Source organism: Cervus elaphus, chromosome 7 (genome assembly GCF_910594005.1).
Source record: "Cervus elaphus chromosome 7, mCerEla1.1, whole genome shotgun sequence".
Lineage (NCBI taxonomy): Eukaryota > Metazoa > Chordata > Mammalia > Artiodactyla > Cervidae > Cervus > Cervus elaphus.
In genome coordinates, this window is record NC_057821.1 from 39,588,254 (window position 1) to 39,608,032 (window position 19,779).

The 19,779-nt window shown below is 41.0% G+C and overlaps 1 protein-coding gene across 6 annotated transcripts in view; it reads right to left on the reverse strand.

The window, feature by feature from the left end:
* Positions 1–13,479: 13,479 nt before the first annotated feature.
* The window catches only part of RNF144B (ring finger protein 144B), a 141,669-nt gene continuing 135,369 nt past the window's right edge, over positions 13,480–19,779 (reverse strand). For all 6 annotated transcript variants that reach the window (XM_043908441.1, XM_043908438.1, XM_043908440.1 and 3 more), the window contains 2 exons: positions 18,178–18,267; positions 13,480–17,013 (listed from right to left, as the gene is read on the reverse strand). In XM_043908441.1, the coding sequence (XP_043764376.1) occupies positions 16,873–17,013; positions 18,178–18,267 (231 nt within the window). In that variant the 3' untranslated portion in view covers positions 13,480–16,872. The remainder of the gene's footprint in view (positions 17,014–18,177; positions 18,268–19,779) is intronic.

The following is a 19,779-nucleotide window of genomic DNA, read 5'->3' on the forward strand; positions in this document are numbered from 1 at the left end:
GCTCTCTTCCAGGTTGCAGACTGCAGGCTTCTAGCTGTATCCTCACATGGTGGAAGGTCAAGCTAACTCTCTGAGTTAGTCCCTTTTATAAGGGCATTAATATTTTCTTGAGTTCAAAAATCACTGCAGATGATAACTGCAGCCATGAAATTAAAAGACCCTTGCTTCTTGTAAGAAAAGCTATGACAAACCTAGACAGCATATTAAAAAGCAGAAACATCACTTTGCTGACACAGGTCTGTATAGCCAAAGCTATGCTTTTTCCAATAGTCATGTATGGATGTGAGAGTTGGACCATAAAGAAGGCTGAGTGTTGAAGAATTGATGCTTTTGAACTGTGGTGTTGGAGGAGACTCTTGTGAGTCCCTTGGACAGCAAGGAGATCAAACCAGTCAGTCCTAAAGGAAATAAATCCTGAATATACATTGGAAAGACTGATGCTGAAGCTCCAGTACTTTGGCCACCTGAGGCAAAGAGCTGACTCATTAGAAAAGATCCTGTTGCTGAGAAATATTGAAGGCAAAAGGAGAAGGGGCAACAGAGGATGAGATGGTTGGATGGTATCATTGACTCAATGGACATGAGTTTGAGCAAACTCCAAGAGATAATGAAAGACAGGGAAGCCTGGCGTGCTGCAGTCCATGGGGTCGCAAAGAGTCAGAAACAACTGAGTGACTGAACAACAACAATCCCATTCATGAGGACGCCACCCTCATGACCTAATCACCTCCCAAATACCATCACAGTGGGCACTGTTTCGACTATATGAATTTCAACACATGAGTTCAGACCACAGTGAAAGAGTTCTTCTGTTCCTTCATATATGCATTTAGTCATCAAAAAAATTGTTATTGAGTACTTACTGTTTGCTTGGAAGTAGGTATTATACACATAGGAAAACCTGGAACGTCCTCTAGGCTAGGGTTTGGCAAACTACAACTCACAGGTCAAATCCGGCCCTGCTTGCTGTTTTTGTAAATAAAGTTTTATTGGAACACAACTGCACCCATGTATTTACATAATGTCTATGGCTACTTTCACAATACAACAGCATGCTTGAAAAGTTGCCATGGAGACCATATGGCCTGCAAAGCCTAAAATATTTACTATCTGGCACTTGACAGAAGAAGTGTGCCAATCTCTGACTGAGGCTATTCACCACAGCCAAAAGTTCTGGTTACAATAAACCTCTCTTTTCTGAAGAGCCATAGTGAAGTATTCTCCACCAACTTCTGTGTAACACAGTCCTGAATATGAAATTATACTTCTCCCCAAAAAAATAGGGGGAAAAGAAAAAAAATGTTTTTAAACATACATTCAGTTGAATGCATTTGGAGTTTCCAGAATTAACTGGTACCGCAAATGAGATACAGACCCTGTGAATCATCGTTAGGATCCCCCTTGAGAGATGGGCAAAAACCCTCCCAGCTGGTGTCAATGAAAAACCAGCGCAGACAATGTGACTCATTAACACAGAAGAGAGGCTGGTTTTTTCCTCCTCCATCCTTTCCCCTGGGTGTAGTTTACTTCTCAGAACAATCATCTGATTTCAAGAAACTACAGCCCAGGACTAGAAAATAAAAGTAACCCCCAGTCTATTTCTAAGTGTGAATGCCTGCATGCTAAGTGGCTCAGTCATGTCCAACTCTCTTGCAACCCCATGGACCATAGCCTGCCAGGCTCCTCTGTCCATGGGATTCTCCAGCAAGAATACTGGAGTGGGTTGCCATGCCCTCCTCCAGGGGATCCTCCCGACCCAGGGATTGAACCCACATCTCTTATGTCTCCTGCATCGATAGGCAGGTTCTTTACCAGTACCACCACCTGGGAAACTCCTTAAGAATGAACACCAAAGCTGAAATCTAGAAACGAGGTCCCTAGTTTAATTCTTTCTATATTGGTCCATGATGACCCAAAGGTAAGCTTCTAGCCAAAATATCCCCATTTTCATTATGCATTAGAGGCTTTTCCTAAGTTCTTTTCATATGCTAGAGGGATTACCCCCTTAATCAGCTCACGTTATCATATGCTGGAATAGAAATGGCACAGACTATTGACTCCAACAGTTACCTGTGTGAGTTTGTTTTGACATTTAAAATGTATGCAGTATAGAAGAATGAACTCCTCTTCTCTGAACCGTGATGGCCTCAGGAGTATGCAGAGACTAACTCCTATTTTCTAGAGTTGTTAGAGAATACTTGTGTGGTCACACATGAAAATATCTAAAGCGGCTGTAGGCACAGAGCTGTTTTCCAATGAAGGTGGCTTGCTTTCCCCTTCCTTTCAATTTTCTATACCCAAGAAAATAAAAAGCATACCCTAATCTAAACACAGAATCACATCCTCCTATATTGAGTCTTTCCTGTGCTAAAGGCAAAACCAAAGTTAAAAGCAAAGTGATAGAAGGAGATTTAATTGTGTTCTGGGAATTCCCCTCACCCCAACAACCCCACTATTACCTCCTCTCCCAACCCCAAAATTAAAGATGAGAATAGGTTTCTATTTCTAAATGAATGGAATGCTGAGGCATCAATCAGTAGTAACCACTAATGGAAACTTGGCCACAAGTACCCACTCCAAGGCTGTCTGACACGTTGGGACCTAATTGGCAGGCCGCTTTAGAGCAGCCAAAAAACATAGTGTCAACATCACAGATCAAAGTAGAGACAAACTTGTTACTGGCCATGGGACTTAGACTGCCAAAATTAGATAGGCAGGTCTGTGGGTTTTGTTTCGGGACAGGTAAATGCGCATTAACTTATTTAGAGAAAAACCTCTAGAAGACCCTGATTTAGCTTATTTGGACCCCAGACACGGAGGTACAAGAAAAAGCATTCAGAAGAGCCAGCCACTTGGGTGGTCAGAAGGAGAGACCAGCTTATGTTCAGTATGCCACCATGTGTGCTGGAAATTAATTAATATTCTCTTCTGGGCTTCCATGTAATGAGTGACTTAGGCTTTTCAGCAAGAGTATGCCTCAGTGTCAAGCTCAGAAATGTCAACTACACCTAAAAATACTCTTAAATCCATCATTTGTAGGAGAAAACAAAATTTCTCCTTTTACTGAAAATCAGCAAAAAGAATTCCAGCATCAGGCTTCCCTGGTGACTCAGTGGTAAAGAATCTGCCTGCCAATGCAGGAGATGCATGTTTGACTCCTGGGTCAGAAAGATCCCCTCGAGAAGGAAATGGCAACCCACTTCAATATTCTTGCCTGGAAAATTCCATGGACAGAGAAAACCTGGCAGGCTACAGTCCATGGGGTCGCAAAGAGTCAGTCACAACTTAGCAACTAAAGAATTCCAGCATTATGCAGAAATACCTATCCACCAGAATGTAAACAATATTATTAAATGTTCCCATGTAACACTGTTAATCTTTTTAGTGTCACAACCTCTTAAAAATTATGTAAACCTCTTTCCAGGAAAAAATACATACACGACACAATTTTACATACAATTTCAGTACCGACAGACTTCGTGAGGACTTCTCAGGACCCTCTTGAGCTATATACTTTCTAGATTAAAGATTAACCTATTAAATCTATTAAACAGAAAAATAAAACCTTTACTAAATGATAGTTTACCACTATAGGTCTGTCATTACTTCTAATTTACGACAATCATAGCAAATTGCCTATTCCTACAAGAACCTCCAACTCCCCAATCTGAGATTGCATGTTCAGTCATCTCTGACTCTTTGTGACCCATGGACTATAACTGGCCGGGCTCCTCTGTCCATGGAATTTCCCAGGCAAGAACACTGGCATTGGGTGGCCATTTCCTCCTCCAGGGGATCTTCCCAACCCAGGGACTGAAGCCAGGTCTCCTGCATTGCAGGCAGATTCTTTACCAAGCTATGTTACACAGAAGACCTAGTTAGTCTCTGATCATTATATGCAGCTATCCCTTTTTTCTTCCTCTGTAATACTGGGTATTGATTAACAAAAGCCATGCTGGCCAGAATTCTGTGTTCCTCCTCTCTCCTTCCGAGTGTCTGTGTTCAGCTGTAATTAGCAGGTACCATGTCCAATGTACAGACAGCAAATTATTTCCATGGGCAAAGGGCAAAAAACTATTCTGAAAAGAATGGGTTAGTCATCCTTTGTAAAATAGAATCACTGAGGTAAGTGGTATTGCTACAAGCTTTAGTTCTTCGCATACAATAAATACTGAAGTATATAATGTAAGATTACATCAGTTTATCTTATTAGCAGACTGAGTGGCAGCTAAGAAAGGGGAAAGACACACCTCACTGCACTTTCAGAGGGAATTCCTTTCCAAGTAAATGAGAACAACATGGTCAATTAACTTCCTCAAAGGACTTTCAGAACTCAGTCCCATTTCCTGTCTTTGTCAAGCTGGTTGTGTACTTCAGTGCTCGGAGCTTTCTCTAAAAAATGGAAAAGGCAATTGGGTTGAAAGCATTTCTTAAACACTAACTAATTCATTAAGGTAAGAAACTCTCCTGTGCCCCCTACTTTCTCATGAATTACCTAAAGTTACAAAACGAAGTAGAAATATATCTCCCACACAATTGTTCTGCATTCAGCCTGGCTCTTTCATCATGCGCTGTGAGTAATTTTATTTATTCTCTGCTTTGTTCCAAAAAGGCCTTAAGGTAAGTCCTATGAGTAAGCCTCACATTAACATAACCTTTTCTAAACTGACTCTAGGTAAAAACTGATACCATTTTGTACAGAGGCTTGAAGATTCAATACAGTAATCACATTCAAGGGAGAAAATGATAGGATAATACTTTTTAAAAGCATTTATTCTGTAGATGATATAACCATCAAAATGCTACTGAATTATATATATATAACAAAATGCTATTGAATTATATATTTAACATCTTTCTCATTTGCTTTTTCTTCTTCTTTTTTTTTTTTTTATTCCTTTCTTTGCAGACACTACTCTGGACCAGGTCTTCATTAAATCAGTCACGTCCGACTCTTTTCAGGCTAACCCACCAGGCTCCTCGGGTGGGTTGCTTTCTTCAGTGTGACATCCTTCTCAAACAGGCTGGGGGTACCCCAGGGGTACCCTGAGAGGTCCTGGAGGAAACAAGATAAAGGTTTGTTTTTTTTTAAGAAGAGACTTTCACTTAGATAATTTACAATGTCATCTTCAAAATGAAATCAAAATAATATGGAGCGGATTATTGGACTGTAGCCCACCAGGCTCCTCTGTCCATGGAATTCTCCAGGCAAGAGTGGGTAGCCATTCCCTTCTCCAGGGGATCTTCCCAACTCAGGGATCGAGCCCAGGTCTCCTGCATCGCAGGAAGATTCTTTACCAGCTGAGCCACCATGGAAGCCCATCCTCCTAACTGGTGATGCTATTTCTAGCTTTCTCTCTTATAATTCAACCAACACAGGACTGTCAGACGAACCTGCTAAAGTGTACCTTTGCACATATCATCCCTCAAGCTCAGAACTGTTACTCAGCTCCCTGCTGAAATAAGAACCCACCAACTCCTGAGCCTGGTACCCACAGTCCTTTTCTCTTCGTCATTTTCTGGTTCTCTGTTCTACAAGTGCATTATTTCCATTTAATCAGACTAGTTATCACTCCCCAAGCCGCCTTGCTCCCATCATGTCCCCTCTCTGTAAATGCCCTGTCTCCTCCTTTGCAATCACAATCCTGACAGCCTTTCACAGCCCGGATCCAGGACTGTCTGTATAAAGCCCTAACCACAAAGTTTCAACAATGTCTGTCCTCCCCTACACGCTCCTCACACGTATGTCCGCCTCTCACCTGGCATTTATCAGGCATGAGCCGATATGGTCATTCATCTTTTGATAGCCTGACGTGTTCTTTCTCCTAATCTGAGTCACTTTAAGCAACTGATGGTCTCACTGGTTTGTACAAAGGGTGCGTGTTTTGTAATGAGAATGGTAGCCTAATAGCCTTGCTTTCTTCAAGGCCTGCCATCCTTCTCAAACAGGCTGAGGTGTACCCCAGGGGTACCCTGAGAGGTCCTGGAGGAAGCAAGTAAAGGTTTTTTTTTTAAGAAGAGACTTTCACTTAGCTTTTTAAGAAGAGACTTTTGCTTAGATAATTTACAATGTCATCTTCAAAATGAAATCAAAATAATATGGAGCAGATTTCGATATGAATGGTAAAGATAAAATTAAAAAGTGACACAGGAGACGTCAAAAAGTTTCTAGTCCTCAGGGGTTCGCTTTGGACAATGATTTCTGGTCATTCTTTTCCTTCCAGGGGTGAGTTCACGTTCTTATATCAGTTGAGGATGTTTATATGGAAATATTGGAGAAACTCTCTGTAGATCATGAATAAGTAATAAGGAAAGAATACAATCATTTCCCTTTCTTTCCCTATCATTTTTAAGATGCAGTCAACACACATTTTTGTTTTCATTAAAATGGATAATAGAAACTAAGCCTGAAGTTTTTTTCAAATTTTTTTTTTTTACTTGCTTGGTTATAATATATTTTGACATCAGATTTAAGTATTAGAAATGAGTTGTAGTGTGACCATTCTCAAAATTAAATCTCAAATATTAAAAGCCTTACATGGAAACATTTTGTGACAAATGGGAGTAATCATCTTTAAGAACACCTTACTGTGGTTTCAAGTAATACTTGGAAAAATGAACACATTTTATTTAAAAACCAAAGTTTTAAAGCACTTTTGAACACTGATTTAACTTTTGCTGTTTATTTTTTTTAATATATTATTATTATTTTTTGACCACACCATGCAGCTTGCAGGATCTTAATTCCCCAACCAGGGACTGAACCCGGAACCACAGCCGTGAAAGCACTAAATCCTAGCCACTGGACTGCCAGGAAACTCCCTAACTTTTGCTTTTTACTTTACTATTTTTGAAAACCAGAAGTGGTTTTGTGTTCTACTTTTGAAAACAAAATTTATTATTTAAGTCTGAATAAAAATTTCTTTGTTCCTAAGTAGGTGTGCCCATTCATCCACTTGTCTATCTACTACTCATTCACTCACACACACACACACACACAGATAACAGATACACAGATAGGTAGATATACAGTCTATATATGATCCTATATACCATCTATTAACATGTATACATATGTACCTTAAATTTAATTCAGTTTACAGAATGTGCCATGTGTATAGGAAACAGAGAAAAATTAATCAATACCAAGCAACTGAATGTTGAAAAGAATTCTCAGACTGACTGACACACTCAGAATAATAGCCTATTGTGTGCTTAAAATGAGAATACTAAGGTTCTGATGGTTTTAATATAAATACTAGAGGAAACACATCCCTGAAAACTCTGCAAACAACTTTTGTTGTCATCAAGAACTGTAAACAAACCTATAAAGCTCAACCATTGTTCTTTGAATCTGCTTATTTTAAATAAAATTGTAATGTATTTCACATGCTTCTGGAATCATCTATAACTTTGTGCCTGGAGACTTCTTCCAGCAATTACCAGTTCCTTGCCTAATAAGGAGAATTTCCCTTTGGGACCATAAAGAATTTCCTTTTTGGACCTAAAGAAACCTGAGCACTGAAGAATTGATACTTTCAAATTGTGGTTCTGGAGAAGATTCTTGAGAGTCCCTGGGACAGCATGATCAAACCAGTCAATCCTAAGGAAATCAGTCCTGAATATTCATTGGAAGAACTTAAGCTAAAGCTGAAGCTCCAATACTTTGGCCACATGATGCGATGAGTTGACTCATTGGAAAAGACTGATGTTGGGAAAGACTAAAGGAGAAGAGGGTGACAGAGGAAGAGATGGTTGGAGGGCATCACCGATTCAATGGACAGGAGTTTGAGCAAACTCTGGAAGACAGTGAAGGACAAGGAAGCCTGGAGTGCTAAAGTCCATGGGGTCACAGAGAGTCGGACACGACTTAGCAGCTGAACAACAATTCATGTGTGTGAGACTCACAGTGAGTGCTGGTGATCTTTTCCATCTGCACACAGAAGATTAGATTTGAATTGGACCTAGAAAGCAACGGCTTCCAGTTTTTCTAGATAAGGAAACTGAGGCCAAGAAAAATTGTAAATTGTCTGAAGCTGGAAGAGACTGGTAGAGTTCTCATACCTCCGTCTAGTCTTCCATTTCCAGTTGGAAAAATGACCATTCTGTTTTTATTCCCAGAGAATTTTTTTCTTGACAGAGGAGGCATTATATTGAGTGACTCTATTGTACTGACCTAAAAATTGATCCTGCACCATACTCTTGTGACCCCTCATTTATAACTTAAGACTCTTTAATCTCTTCTATTTATCTGCAGATGGCATTTGAATAGCATATCAGAAAATCACATCTGAAATTTTTTTCTACTTAAAAACATCTAAAGCATCTGGTCAGTGTCTGTACTCCTGTATTGGTGTGGGAAAAGGGAAGAGGTGGTGACCTTAACTTCAACAGCTGGTTAACTGAAACCCAGTCTTAATATGTCTGACTTGGGTGGAATCACCCTGCTGTACTTCAAGGTGACTCTTGAAAGGAGTTGTCCTTCCTGAATCCAACACAAGATCCAGTCCAATCATCAACCCTCTGAAGGTTTGTTTAGAAAGATGAGATCAGGTTTTCTTCTAAGCCCATGTGGAAAAATCTGCTTCATGTAAAGACCAAGCAGACCTTCCCAGGACACCAGCCAGAAGCAAGGTTACGGTTAACACCTTGACCATGCCAGGCTTAACTGAAATTCAGAGCAACACTTCCCCTTCAGGAAGCTAGACATTGCTCTTAACTTTCCCCTGAGTTTCTGGTTTCTTCCAGCTGATGCTATCACACCGGCAAACTGCTTGGCTTCACGGAACAGGGAAACAACAGCAAAGAGTTAAATTTCCTATTGAAAATGACAAATGCAGTCTTATTGACCACTTGAAAAATTAAAAGTATGGAAGTCAGAAAGATGCAGCTGAAGAAGATGTCAATGAGATCTGAATTATGGGAAGGACTCGATGTGGCTTGAAGACAGAGGGCACCACGTGGAAGGTATAAGAAGGAAGTGGATTCTGCCAACAACCGTGAGCTTGGAAGAGAACCCTGAGCCCCAGATGAAAACACTCCTGGGCCAACACCTTGTTCTTGAAGCCCAGTGAAAGCCAGAACAGAGAACCAACTACATCATGCCAGATTTCCGATATACAGAAACTGAGATTAATGAATGTGTTGTTTTAAGCCACGATTTTGAAAATTAAGATAATGCTAAGAGGCCCTGGGCTGGCTCATGCAAAGTGTGGATTCAAATTCTAGTTTTGTCGCCAACCCACTTTATGAGCTTATGCCATGTCACCTAGCCCCTGAGTCTCTGCTCCCATCTATAAATCGGAGGAGGGGCATATTAATATTTACTTCCTAGAATAGCATGAAGAGTCAAGGGAAATGTGTTTGAAAGTACTTTACCCACCATGAGGCATGTTGTAAATGCAAGCTTTTACCATAAACCACCCCCCCCCAGAAAAAGATTCATTGTACAGATGTGGATTCTGCATTTTTCTCTCTGCATCTCCCATTCTAAGAGCACAAAATCAGCTAAATGCTTGTGAACTATTTGTGAAAAAGCAATGTGAAGGAGTTTTTTTTAATCTAAAAAGACAACATATTTCCTGAGGAAGTCGTTCCCCACTAACACACATTCACGAGCTTGAAATGTATTTTGGGGAACCCCCTCCCAGTTCTCTTTTCTCCTTTGGAACATGGTGGTGCTAGTGGTAAAGAACGTTGCCTGCCAATGCAGGAGACATAAGAGACGCAGTTTCGATCTCTGGGTTGGGACGATCCCCTGGAGGAAGGCATGGCAACCCACTCCAGTATTCTTGCCTGGAGAATTCCATGGACAGAGAAGCCTTGCGAGCTACAGTCTATGGGGTCGCAGAGTTAATGTGACTGAAGCGACTTAGCAGCAGCATCCCAGGTCTTTTCTCCTTTGGAAAGTGTCTGGGTGCAAACTCGTCACTCAAACTCAGAGCCACAGAACAGACTGTACACTGGCTGCCTCCTCTCCCCTTCCTAACAAAGAACACTTCTAAGCACTTTGACATTCGTGATCTCAACCTGTCCTCCGAAACCTGAGCTAAGACAGATGAAATGACACCATGTGATAAGCGGTTGGCCCCACATCACACCACCGGTGAAGAGCAAAGCCACGCTGGAACTGAAGCCACTTTTGACAAGGCAGGTGTCTGCCCCCCCAGCCCCACACTGCCAGGACTGGCGGAGGGCAGAGAGGTCAGAGGATGTTGCCTGTGGATTCTATGCCCGGGGCGACACAGATTGATTAGCACTCTCCCAAGTTTGTTCACGTGCCCTTGTGGTGCATAAGTCCTAGGACCAGGCTGGAATTTGGAACACACCACGTGGGGCAGGGTGTGGATTTCTGGACCTGTTTGCTTTTAGTTAAACAAACTGGCTTGGCTTCAAAAAAATTCAGCCAGGGCTGATGAATAATCAAAAGTCTCAAAACTCACCTCGAGAAAATCTTCATGTTCATTTTATTTAAATATGTTCAATAGCATAAATGTCAACCACCCATCCACTCCCCTCAAAAGAAAATATATCCCCTCACATCATGCCAGGTCATCAGAGAACCACAAGATAAAATGGCTAACATTAGACTTAATCTGCTTCTCATCAAAAGCCTCAATCCTAGTTTTAATACACATAAAAAAGGAAAATTGACAAAACTGAAAGACAAACTTTATGCAGAAAATGAAATTCAAAGCACTTCTTTACATAGCTCTGAAATTCATTAATTTCTTTAGAGCTCCTTTTCTTGCTTTTGAAACTGTCCATCGATTGATTTATTTAATGCTAGGCTACAAATCCACTTTAGAGTACAAGTTAATAATGTTAATAGGGAAAGATCTGGATCTGACTTAATCACTTTTGAGTCTTGATTGTAAACATTAAAAGGAACTGATGACAATGTACCTTGTATTTGTGGGGAAGAGGTAAACACTTTGGCTTTTGGAATAAGCACATGGACCCAGCTATATAATTCTAGTTCCAATATTAGCAAGTCAGATACATGCCATTGCATTCTTTCTCTAAGGAATCACCATTCGCCTCCTGTCTCCTGCTCTTCTCCTCTCATTGAACCCCAAGGAGTGACGGGTTGATCTCAGGGGGTGGCTCTTTGCCCTAGATATGCTGTCAGACACAACAGAACACAGACTCTAATAAATTCTCTTTAACAGTTAAATTCCACTGATACAGATAATTGGAAGACGAGGACATGCTCTTGGGACTCACAGACTTCAGAGTAAATGCAAGCTCAGAATTACCAACTGAAGAAGGAACATTAAACAACTTGCAAGGAGTCTGCCATTCTTTTTTGGTCACACTGCTTACAGGCTCTCGGTTCCCCAACCAGGGATCGAACCCAGACTGCAGCAATGAAAGCCCAGGATCCTAACCACTAGGCCAACAGGGAGCTCCTCTGACATTCTTTTTCTAACGGCCACTTATCAGTAGTATGACCCCTGGCAGGACAGGAACACAAAACCATTGCTTTCTCTATGAAGTAGATCCAATATCTGCTCCATTTATTTCATAATACTGTTCTCAAAAGTTCTTTAGAAAGCATATGCAAAAATATAGAAATAAAACATACTGTAATTGCTATTAAATTATTCAAAGAAATTAATTTTTTTCTCATAATGTAGAACTGGATGCTATCTTTAGGGTCTAAAAAACTAGATTATCTAACAAATGAAAATAATTGAATTACAGGAAAACCTTATTATAATTCTCCTCCTAACTCACTTGATTCATAATTTACATTGCAATGAATTTGCTGGTTAGGGGGTTAATTAAAATCACTGCTGTAAAAAAGGGTTCATTCAATAATTCTTTGGGAATGCAAATTCAAGTTCAGGAAATAATAAGGACATTTTAAAAAGGAAATAATGTTCACGTTTTAGGAGACGATTAAGCAAATTAAGAAATCATAACCCAAAAGTGTTTTTAAGTGATCTTATTGATTTCCTCCAAGCTGAATGTTTAGAAAATGAAATTTGAATTATAAGTCAATTGTAAACCTCTGTACTCAGGTATTTTGTGTGTGTGTGTGTGTGTGTGTGCTCAGTCACTCACACACAGTCCAATTCTTTGTGACCCGATGGACTATAGCCTACCAGACTCCTCTTTCCTACTCCAGGGGATCTTCCCAACACGGGAATTGAACCCATGTCTCTTGCCTCTCCTGCATTGGCAGATGGATCCTTTACCAGCTCAGATATTGTATGAGAAGCAAATAACATTCAATAAAAAGCATCAACACCAGTATAAGAATGTGAGCTTCCAGTTTTGCAGAGACACAAGTTCTGGCATTCAACTTCAGGCTAGCTAGTCCTGCCTTGAATACTAATCAAATGGAAACAACCTGAAGTTAACCCTCCACATGTAAATCCTTTCTTTAAAAAATTATAACAAGAAAACACATACTTCTAACAGACTTTTAGAAGGTTAGAAAAAGTGCACAGAGCCCAGCACAAATTTAACAGAACTAATAGCTCTGATGCCTGGCAGCATTTTTTATCAGGATCATCAAAGACCTAAATTATTTTGGTTATTTTTCTGGACAGTAATCAGTGCCTGTGCATTGGCAGTGTGGAATATCACACACACAACAAGAAAGTCTGCAACAGGGATCGCAGACATAGAAAACAGACTCATGAACACAGTGAGGGAAGGAGTGAGATGAATTGAGAAAGTATGGAAACGTATACATCACCATATTTAAAACAGATAGCTAGTGGGAATTTGCTGTGTTGACACAGGAAGCCCCACCCAGTGTTCTGTGACCTAGAGGAGTAGGATGGGGTAGGATGGAAGGGGGGTTCTGGAAGGAGGGAGGGGACATATGTATACCTGTGGCTGATTTATGGTGATGTATGGCAGAGGCTTCCCTCATAGCTCAGCTGGTAAAGAATCTGCCTCCAATGCAGGAGACCCCAGTTTGATTCCTGGGTCAGGAAGATCTCCTGGAGAAGGGATAGGGTACCCACTCCAAGTATTCTTGGGCTTCCCAAGCCCAAGTACCAAGCCCAAGTATTCTTGGGCTTCCCTTGTGGCTCGGCTGGTAAAGAATCCACCCACAATGTGGGAGACCTGGGTTCAGTCCCTGGGTTGGGAAGATCCCCTAGAGAAAGGAATGGCTACCCACTCCAGTATTCTGGCCTGGAGAATTCCATGGACACAGTCCATGGGGTCGCAAAGAGTCGGACACAGCTGAGTGACTTTCACTATGGCAGAGGCCAACACAATACTGTAAAGCAATTTTCCTCCAGTAAAATAAAATAATAAAGTCTGCAATGAGTGAAGGCATCACACTTGCTCTCACTTCTTTTAAGAAAAAAGGTAGCAAGAGTTACTTCCACATATGGTATTACAGAAGTTACTTTTTTGAATTCCCAGACTTGAGATTTAATAGTGACCCAGTTGGCTCCTTCACGATAAAACTGAACGTGTCTAGAGCTACACACCATAACAAAAAATAACACATTTGATTTCCTGCTCCACATTTATTGGGGCCAGAGAGGCCAGGTATTTTCCTTTCACATACTTGGAAAAATATAACACAACAACAATTTCTTAAATACAGAACAAAACTTTTTGGATCATGAATCAACAGAGATGTAATAGCCTATAGATATCCACTGTAACAGTTTTATAAAATGTCATTCATCTAAGGCATTCTGAAACTCTTTCAAACCACACATATACACACATTCTATATACATGAAGGTATCCATTTATGAACAGACAGTTTTTTAAAAGCACTGTGTAGGGGAGGCTAAAGTAATACACATTTAGATTCTGTATCCTTTTTAAGAGACAATTTGGGGTTCTAAGAAACAGTGATTAACATTCAAACCAACATAGATTTTCAAACCTGAACAGGTAAGATTTCTGTGATGCCAGCTACAAGAAAATTTATACTGTAAATTGTTTTGTTTTTTCAAAGGCCTCTTTCAAACTAGCAATTTCAAGTCAGGAGTAAACATCCATGGCATGAACAAATAGGATGCCTAAGGTTCTAAAATTTGCTTCCATATGGTTTTCTTCTTCACCTCCCTACCTCACCTGGATGCTGAGTTATTCCTTCCAGATGACAATGCAGTGAAGGATTTTTTGAATTTCTGTTTCAAATGGACTACACTACTCCAAACACAAAGAGATTTTTGCCACGACATCTAAATATCATTAAATAGACCCATACTTCTTCCTAGAAGAGACAGAGAATCACTAGGAAAGGACAGAGCTGACAAACAGGAAGGAGACAAGATTCAACCCTTTCTCTGGCCAGTTATACAAAATGAAAGCATCATTCTGTTATCAAAGTTGTCAGCTTTCCCCATTATAAACACAATCTCTAGACTGGCTTGCAGCTTGCCCTCTGATGCAACAGAGATATATTTAGGTTAACCAACCAACCCGTTCCTGTTGATTCTGACAGTCTCACACAAGCCAAACCGCTGAGCGATTTAAGGAAGAAATCACCCATTTTCAGGCACTTTTCAACATTTAAAAACTTAAATCCAGTTATTTTAAATCTATTGGACAAAAACACTCCCCACTCCCCACAAAAAAGTAAGCTAATTCTTTCATAGTATTTCTGTGAGAAGACATATTCCTTCAATTTGCCAAGGAAACAGCATTAATGCTTTCTTCCACCTTTTCTTCAAATTCCAGAGCTCTGCTTCTGATAGTGTAGCACTTCAGGTTATGTGAAATCAGCCCCTGTTTAAAGATTCTTCGTGGATCCAAGCTTGGAGAGTGTATTAATGTGGGGGAGTACATTGCCATGACTGACATTCTTGATACAAAAATTCAGTTTCAGTTGAGTCCCTGTGATCCCCTGAGCAGTTGTAAATGCCCTGTACTATAATGAGGCAGTGTAAGACAAAGAAAAGTATTCAAATCTATGTCCATTTATATTTATACTAGTACGAAACACAGTGATAGAAGAAGATACTGGTTTTTTTTTCTGAAGTATTTATAGTTTCAAAGGAAAATAAAGACACTATTGAGAAACCTCTAATGAATGATTAAAAATAGTTTGGGGTAGGTTGCCATTCAAAAGTTTTCCCAGAGTTCTCATCTATGTTCTATACAAACTGTAAATAAAAATGTACACAACCAACAGATGTGTTATACATACATCGGATATCAATATGTACTTGTGAATTAAAGTTCCTTAATATACACATCCCCACTTAGAATACAACCCCTTACATAGGCAAAGCATCATTCTATAATAATAGGTCAGGGATAGCAGCAATATAATAGTCTAGTTATCCAGTGACCTCAGAAAATATCCCAGGTCCCGATGTGGTACTCCGAGCTTCAGAAAGAGCCGTCCACTAATATTTAATATGGTTCTCATGAAGTACCAGGCTACTTTGCTAATGGCAATTATAGTAAAAGGTACTGTCTTTTCAAAACTCGTTTATTCAAAATCTGACTGATGGTACAACAGGAAAAATAAGCCACCATGAGGTGATACAAAGTGTTAAAGATATAGAAAGCAAGGACATTTTGTTTCTCAGATATTTTTTGTTGTTGTATCAGTGCCCTGTTCATACAAAAGGTACTCAGATCGAACAGAGGCTGAAAGAGCAAAACTTTGCTGGGAATAGGCCTGCACTGAACTGTGTTCGAAAATACACCAACAATTTGAATATCAATCTGTGTTTTACAAACTGACATGGCACATTGTACTGAGTACTGCTTTAAGAGTTATGAGTCGAAACCTTTGGGTAACTTAATGCACTTGTAACCAAAATTTACATATATAATATGCAAAAAAAATTAAGTTGATTTATAATAAACCATATTAGTCCCAGAAGACAGAATGGGTTTCAAGTAAACACGTATTTTGTGTGTACTATTGGAGATATCCATTCATGCCCAATGGATTCAAACTTTAGTTAAGCGGCAAGTTACATAGATTCTGGATATATCTATGACTTTAATATTCACTCTTGGTGTGTACTTGTAGGTCCAATTCTAAATCTGTTGGGCACATGAACAGAGAGCTCAAGAAAGGTGCCTGATACCTATGATGACAATTTTGAATCTCTGCCACTTTACCCAAACTTCATATTAAACAATCCTGCAGACCACCGCTACTGGCTGGAGGCAAAGTTGATCACTCAGGGGAGAGATGCTAAATTAGACCAGATGGTTTCACCTGCTGCAGCCCTTTTCCTGGGAAGGGCCAACTCCCTTGGCATAGTAGTCGCTCTGGCTTGAAGCTGAGATCACAGAGGAGAAACCTATTGTGTTTCTGCCAACTTACTGGCGAAATCAGTACGCCCAGTAACTGGCAGAACTACCATATCAACTCCCAAGATAAGCGGCCCTCTTATAATTCTTATAAGAATAACAATTCTTACAAGAATTTCCCCTTAAACAGTCTTATTCTTCCCCTCCTACAGGAGGTTTTCCTCATGCTTCTTGTGATGGTCAAATCAACCCAGGACAGACTCTGGCTTCTCACTGAGAGTGTGTGTCGTCATGGTTGGCAGCACATTTATTATACCGAGTGTTCGTCCAGGCTCCACGGATTTGGCTGGAAGTTGAACAGTCCACTGGGGAAGCCTTTGAATGATAACATGATGATGCGTTAGTTTCTCATCAACCCAGAGCTTCTCAACTCACTCCACAGACACAGTCTGGACTGTTGAACCCGGGTTCTCTTTACACAGGAACACACACATGAGCGCTTGGCCTTTACGGATGCCAAAGGTGGGCAGGTGAGTTCAAAGTCTGGACACAGAGGCACTTCCAAAGTTTGGCAGGGAGGAGGAGGTGAGTTCATTAAGTGGGGCTTTATCACTGCAGTCATGTATAACCCAGACACCTGCGGCACATGGACACGAACTGAGATCTTTAGGTTGTGGATGGGTCGTGCTTTTTCTTCTTGCCCCGGCAGGACTTGCAGACACAACAGATGATGCACGGGGAAGCCAGAAGCAGCAAGGGCGAAGTCACCAAGGCGATGATGCCCAACCCCACGAGAATCCCGACCACCTGGAAGTGTAGAAGAAATGCCTATTTCAGCACTTCAGTCTTTCTATGTGTATACTCCACCATCAGCTGTGGACTATTCTTGCTCCCTGCCAAAATTTCACAAATTGAAACTCTAATCCCTAAGAGGAGGATGATGTGTGGAAATGGGAACCTTGGTAAGTAATTAGGACATCAGGGTGGAGTCCTCATGATGGGATTAGCGCCCTTATAAGAAGACACACAAGAGAGCTGGTTTGTCCTCTACTCTCTGCCATGTGAGGACACAGTGAGAAGACTGCCATCTATAAGCCACAAAGAGTGTCCTCATCGGAACCCAACAACACTGGCACCTGAATCTCAGACTTTCAGTCGTCAGAACCACGAGAAATAAATTTGTGGTTTGAGTCTTCCATTCTATGGTCATTTGTTACAGCGGTTTGAACTAAGACACCATCTCAGGCATGTGAAGCAGTTACAATTATGAGACCTTCCATCCAGTGCCCAGCAATGGTCTGAACTGGATATAAACCACGGAGACACCAAGGACAAACCAAATGCCAACTCAGGCTCTGGCACAAGCTCAGTGGGATCACGAACTGTTGGTGTTGGCTGCCTCTCTAAGTGTTTCCTCAACAGTCTCAGAGGAAATGTTAACATCCTCAGAGGGATGTTAATAATGGTTACTAGGCTATGAACACCAACTCCCTCAAAAGGAACATGAAAAACTCTTAAAAATAAATCAGGACTCCCTTTGAACCTACGACGTAAACACACAATAGTATGTACAGAGGCTTCCAAGCCCCACACAGCTCATGGGATTTTTAAGACCTCTGCCTTTCATCGCAAACATGTCTCAAAGGGCTCTAGGGAATTCTTTCTACCAGTTTTTAAAGGAGGAACGAGCCTTCACCTTTGCCTTTATTCTGCTGGGGTTTTTTCCATAAGGTATTAAAAAAACACCTGAATGAACATTTTGGCCAACCTGATTCTTATCTGCTCTGTCACCCTGACTCCACTTCTCCTCTAGGAGATTGGGCTCACGGATTAACTTCACGCCCAGAAGTTCCCCAGAACCTCTCAGGCTTGGATGAGTAAGAAGGGAATAAAGGGGGGAAACTGAGTAGGTAGGCTTTTCAACCCATTCAAAGTCTGGCTTCTCTTATGCTCCTTTTAAGGTCAGGGTACCTGTGTTCGGTTCCACATCACTGAGGCTCTTGAGTGGCCAAGCTTATTTCTACACGGCCCTTTGTCATAGTGTCTGAGGAAAATGTCATTCTGAAAAAAAACAAAGAGAAAGGTTTTGGTAAACACACAGTTTTTGAATAGAGAGATGGGTACTAACCCTATCAAATCACCTCAGTGGATAAAATTAATGATGGCCTCTAAGAACTCCCGAGTGACAATTCTTAGATGATACTCGGTAGTTTTATAAATCATTGCGTGAAAACAGATTATAGTCTCTGAGACTCTTTATTGATTCTAAAGAAGATTAATGACCTGACTGATTATCTTTGAAAGGTAACTCTAGTAGAAGTGCAGTATGGAATGAAAGGACCTTGAATGAGACAGCGAAAAGGCTCTGTCGTAAACCAGCTTAGATAAGATGCCAATGGCTGAGACAGACGAGAGGTAAATAGTCATGCAGAATTATGTAGGTGACTGACAGGATGGGGAAACAGGGAGAAGAAACCCCAGGTGAGGGGGAAGCACTGGATAGGAGGCAGTGACTTTGCTGAAGTGATAACATGGGAAGATGACGGCCACAGTTTGGACGTGTTGAACTTGAGACATGCAAGCAGTGATGTTCAAAAGGCAGCTGATTACACAAATCTGGATTCTGGGGAGAAGACACGGGAAGCAGTGTCCTTGGGCCGAAGAATCCACAGAAGTAGATGAGATTACCCAGGGAGAGGCTATTGAACACACATATTTAAGAGCAGGTCAAGGGGAATTCCTGTCTCCCTGATGACTTCAGCTAGAATACTGATCTTCTCCTGCCCTTGGCACTTCTGTTTCTCAGGCATTCAGACTTGAACTGGAATATACAATATTGTTCTCTTGCTCTCTGAGCCTTGAAGGACACCACTGGTTTTCCTGGGTCAACCAGCTCACAGACAGCTGCTCATGGGACTTCTCAGCCTCCATTACCATGTGAACAAATACCTTATACTAAATCCCCAAGAATCAATCTATCTATCTACCCACCTATCTATCCTATTGGTTCTGTCTCTCTGAATAACGTTGACTAATAAAGTGACTATTCTACATGAATTTGGGAGAAAACAAAAGAGTAGACCAAGGAAGAACCTGGAAAGGAAATTGAGCAGTGGCCAGAAATGAAGAAAGGAAATCAGAGGAGATGGTCTCACTGGAACAGAGGTGATCAAGATGTCAAAGGCAGTGGAGAATCCAGGCGAGGTGAAGACTAAAGTATCCATTGGATTTTACCCAAAAGGAATCTCTCAAAGCCTTGAGAGAACACAGTCAGGGTGGTGACCAGGAGGCTATCTGAGTCCCTGCAATGACTGGAGTGTCAACAGCTAGAGGTGATTATGCTCTTTTGAGGCTTAGCTTCTAAAGGAAGGAGAGAAACACAATGGCAGCAAGGGAAAGATGCAGGTTTGAGAAAAGTGTTACTTGTTTTTAAATGGGACATAACTGAAGCCGTGGGTAGGTTAGAGAGCAGGGAATGGAAGCTGAAGTCATAGGAGAGAGAAGATAGAACCGAAGGGGATAAGTCTCTGAGGATCCCAAAGCAGAGGATGAAGACTATCTCATCCTCTGAAA